At 37.7% G+C, this 4,517-nt stretch overlaps 1 protein-coding gene across 1 annotated transcript in view; it reads right to left on the bottom strand.

Annotated features, from left to right (window-relative positions):
* Positions 1–311: 311 nt before the first annotated feature.
* CHSY3 (chondroitin sulfate synthase 3) overlaps positions 312–4,517 on the bottom strand; it is a 239,471-nt gene continuing 235,265 nt past the window's right edge. Inside the window, exon 3 of the mRNA XM_011362452.2 lies at positions 312–2,728. Within this exon, the coding sequence (XP_011360754.2) occupies positions 1,166–2,728 (1,563 nt within the window). The 3' untranslated portion in view covers positions 312–1,165. The remainder of the gene's footprint in view (positions 2,729–4,517) is intronic.

Here is a 4,517-nt window from a genome sequence, read left to right as displayed (position 1 = left end):
TGTAAAAGTAATTTCATATTCACAATTTCCCTGTTGATTTTGTATCTTTGAATCATCGACCAACCCATTTAAAGGCTGTTTTTAACCTGTTCTTGGATCAGTTTGATTACAAAGCTAAAGAGATCGAGGAGGAATGCTTCTGTTGGATTATAAATTATCGAATAAAGAAACTACTGATTTTAGTAATTTATGAAGGTTAGAATTTAAAGCATAATAATATAAATAGCATGCCCATAATCTCTTAACTTTTCCAGTCTATGTAGCAAGTACATTTTGGTATAAATACGCTAAAAGGAAACAACACAACTTGCTCAGTGTTTTTGAAAAAGAATACTGTTATACCTGTGTTTTATTATAAATAACCAGGTTCTGTCATATTTTATCTTCTTGCCAGCAAATGAAGGACATTGTTTCATAAAGCTTCTAAAATGTACATGAATATTTAATTAAATCATATTTCCTTGAGAAAATAAAGTTCATTCGCATTTATAGCAGACAGTTGTGAGGAGTACATAATTTTCTTAAGACCAGGGTAGCCAGTACCGGTTGCTTGTGGAACAAAACTCCTCAATTTTTAAAACCTTTTTTTAAAAAATAAACATACAATCATAAGTGTTCATTTACTTTAAAAATTCTAAAGATGAAGAAAATTATCGTCTATATATTTAAGTCCTTGTATAAATTACAAAACTCAAGTTTATGTTACAGAGTCCCTTCCCCATAGGAAGCATAAAGCACTTTTGTGGTACCTTTCACCAGTAAATATTTGTATCACATTGAATCTGACAAACAAAATAAAAGTTGATATTGCATCTATAAGCCCCAACAAGAGAACATTCTTCCAAGCGGTCTCTCATGATGAACGAGCTTCAAAAGTCATTTGATTGCCATGATTTAACTCAATCTCCAATAAAGATATATAAAAGTAATACATATATTGACTTCAGTAGAAATCTAAAAAAAAATCAGTGAACTGCAGACTCTTCTTGCTTGAGGTCAACAAACACCCTTTGGAAGACAAACCAAGAGTAGTTTAAGACCAGGACAACAAAATAAAATTACAACAATAATAATTATAATAAAAATAACAATAATAAAATAAAAATAACAACGACCAACAATGAGGTAAACTCCCCTTTAAAAAGGCAATGAGTTGCCTGGACTGTCAGGAGAGAGTTCGATTGTACCTGACACCCAAATGTTTTTCTAACCAGAGTTCAGCCAGTTGCATGGTTGAGGCAAAAGTACTTGCCTTGGAGCCTAAGCACATTTTATACTGCTTAGGGTCCAAGTTAGGGTCACAATGAACTGGATGGAAAATATGCACCACTCCTACTTCTTGACTTCTGAAGGGCCTTAAACCAGATAGAATAACTTTATTGTAGAGATCTACATCTTCTAGTCCCCAGCCTTGTATTGAGGTATCAAATCCACCTGCACCCAGAAGATCACTTTTATAAATACAGGTAATTCCATATCCATAGTCTCTCCAAAATCCAGTCTTCTTTGAGAAGACAAAGTCATCATCAGTGGGAGGATTTACCCTGTTGGTTACCTTTGGGTCATACTGGCTAAAGATGATGGGGTAGTACACCTGTTGTCCCTGAACTGTATTGTCTCTACATCGTTGGAGAAAGTCTCCTCTGAAGATCAAGTCAACATCACAAAATAGCAGCAAAGTATCGTTGTCAAAGTGGGAAGAAGCCATTTCAAGACCAAGACCTCTGGAAAACTCTCCTTTCATGGGGATCAGGGTTACTTCTGCTTTAGGGTACTTGTTCTGATAGTCTTTTATCAGCTCCAGATGCTTGTTGGAATCTTGGCCAGCATCCCTACTGAAAAGGATGATGACCAGTTTTACATTCTGCTTTGGGATCAGACAAGTATTTTCAAAGTTCTCCATGAATCTCAAGAAAATGTCATACCTTCCAGTGAGAGGAACAAGAATGTGTATTTTCTTTTCATTGCGCCCTCCCACTTCTTTGGCATCTTGAAAAGAAGATAATATCTTTAAAGAATTAGAGATAAAGGAGAATGACTGGGTATCACTGTTAATAGTTTCCACAAGGCTGTTGACATCTAGCTCTTCAGTTTCTCTGAAGAAAGGTTTGCTGAACAACTGCTGAAGATAGGCATGGCGTCTCACTGGTACAGTCAGTTTCCTCCCCTTGTGCCTTTTGTATAAGAGGAGTAAATCCAAAATGTACTCCACTCCATGCATGGGATCAACCTTGCGGTAGCCATATTGAATTTCCTTGAAGTCAATGACCCGTCCCCTACTCTTGGCATTCTCATTGATCATCTCCATCACCTGCAGGACAGTATCATCCAGTGCTGTTCTTAGTATGCTGTTGATGCTCTGTCGAGGAGGCTGGTTCTCAGAGGCTGAGTAAAGGAGCTTTCCTGTCAGGAACTCCCATTCTATCACCTCATCTCTCTCCCGGGGCTGGAAGTGGTTGAAAGAAGGCATCACCCCCAGCTGCTGATCTTCTTTGCTCACTTCACTGTTACTGAGCTTGCTCATCAGTGCGCTCTCCCGGTGGAGCTGGATGGTGCGGTAGCGAAGTTCAGAAATTTTGCGGCTGAGCATGTAGTTATGAAGCCTATATTGGTAGGCAGGCCTTTTGTTGGGATGAAGTGTTATGGCTGCATGGATTTTGCTATTGTGAAGGTCTTGGATATAACCCTTTCGATTGTGTTCATAATTTTCATGGAACAGCTGCTGCATCTGAAAAGCAAAAGGAAATCAGAATGTTAGAATACATTTAAAAAAAAAATACTGCAATGAACTAGACTATTTAAATGAAAATATTTTATATAAATTAGTTAAATAATGCCTTGGAAAATTTATATTTAAAAGAAATGAAAATAGTTTTTAAATGTCAAATTCATATGCTCAAATGCTGGAACTTAACCTCTAGCTATATGTTTGGAAGTAAAGAATATCGTCCCTTTGATATTCAACCCAGAATATCAAAGAAAACAAGAATTGGCCGAAACCCCGTGATGGACCATCGTGAGGGAGAGGCAGGGTGGGTGGAGCATGAACTTCCCCAATAGAGGTTCGATGAGGAATAAACTCAATCCCCTGCTGCTTGGAAAGATAACACCAGCCCCGAAGTGGACATACAATTAATTTAGTATCCTGCAGGGGTCCCCAACCCCCAGACTGTGGACCAGTACCGGTCTGTGGCCTGTTAGGAACCGGGCTGCACAGCAGGAGGTGAGCGGTGGGTGAGCGAGGGAAGCTTCACCTGTATCTGCAGCTGCTCCCCAGCGCTAGCATCACTACCTCAGCTCCACCTCAGATCCTCAGGCATTAGATTCTCATAGGAGCGCCGGTCCCTGGTGCCAAAAAGCTTGGGGACCGCTGTGATATACTATCTTCACAGAATAAGTTCTTGGTAAAGTAAGGTGGGACAGAAACTATATTGATCTACACTACTAATTTAAAGGATCATATACAAAACTAGATGTGTTTGACATCTTTATGCTCAAGAAAGGCTCTCTGCTAGTCTAGAACAAGCTACCTCAGGCAGAAATAAAAATTAGAAAAATGTAGAATTATGAGATCACACTTCAAACTACCAGCTGACTTCTCCTCTGCCAGTCAGTAAAGAAACAATTCAAAGTACCAAAGGAGAAGGAGGAGATATCTGCGAACATACTGATGAGTAAGGAAAAAAGGAATACTGCAAACTTAACAATGCATATCCAAAGCAAGTAAAAATTATAGGCCAATCAACTAAATTATAGAAAATATAATCTCCATAAAAAAGAACTCAAGAAATAGATAAATGAGCTTAAAGAAGATAATAAAACCATCGATCATCACACTTTGAGAAGCATAAAAAAGGGTTTATGGAAAACATCGGAAGAAGAGATTTGAGAAAATTTAGCAAATTAATAGAAATATAAAAGACAAGTTAAAAGTTTGGAGAGAGAGATCTATATACATATACACACATCTATATTTTCATATACACATATATATACACCCATATATACACACACGTATATATGCATGTATATATGTATGTATGTGTACACACAACTTTTTTTATCCATTTATCTATCAATGGTCCCTTAGGTTGGGGGTGCAGATTTATTTTCAAGTTAGTGTTTTCATTTCCACTGAATATATTCCAAGAAGTGGAATGGCTGGATCATATGGTGGTTTTATTTCTAACTTTTTGTGGAATATCCATACTGTTTTTCACAGTGCCTCCACCAATTTATAATCCCACTCACTGTGTACAGGGCTTCCCTTTTGTCCGCATTCATGCCAACATTTGTCATCTCTAGTCTAACAGGCCTAAGATGATATGTCATTGTGGTTTTAATTTTCATTTTCTAATGACTAGTGATATTGAGCATCTTTTCATGTACCTGTTGGCCCTTCATATATCTTCTTTGAAGAAATGTCAATTCAAGTCCTGTGCGTGTCTGTGTGTGTGTGTGTGTGTGTGTGTGTGTGTGTGTGTGTGTGTGTGTATATAGCTATTGAGTTGTATGAG

Source organism: Pteropus vampyrus, unplaced genomic scaffold, assembly GCF_000151845.1.
Source record: "Pteropus vampyrus isolate Shadow unplaced genomic scaffold, Pvam_2.0 Scaffold74, whole genome shotgun sequence".
Lineage (NCBI taxonomy): Eukaryota > Metazoa > Chordata > Mammalia > Chiroptera > Pteropodidae > Pteropus > Pteropus vampyrus.
This window is presented reverse-complemented; position numbering and strand designations above follow the sequence as displayed.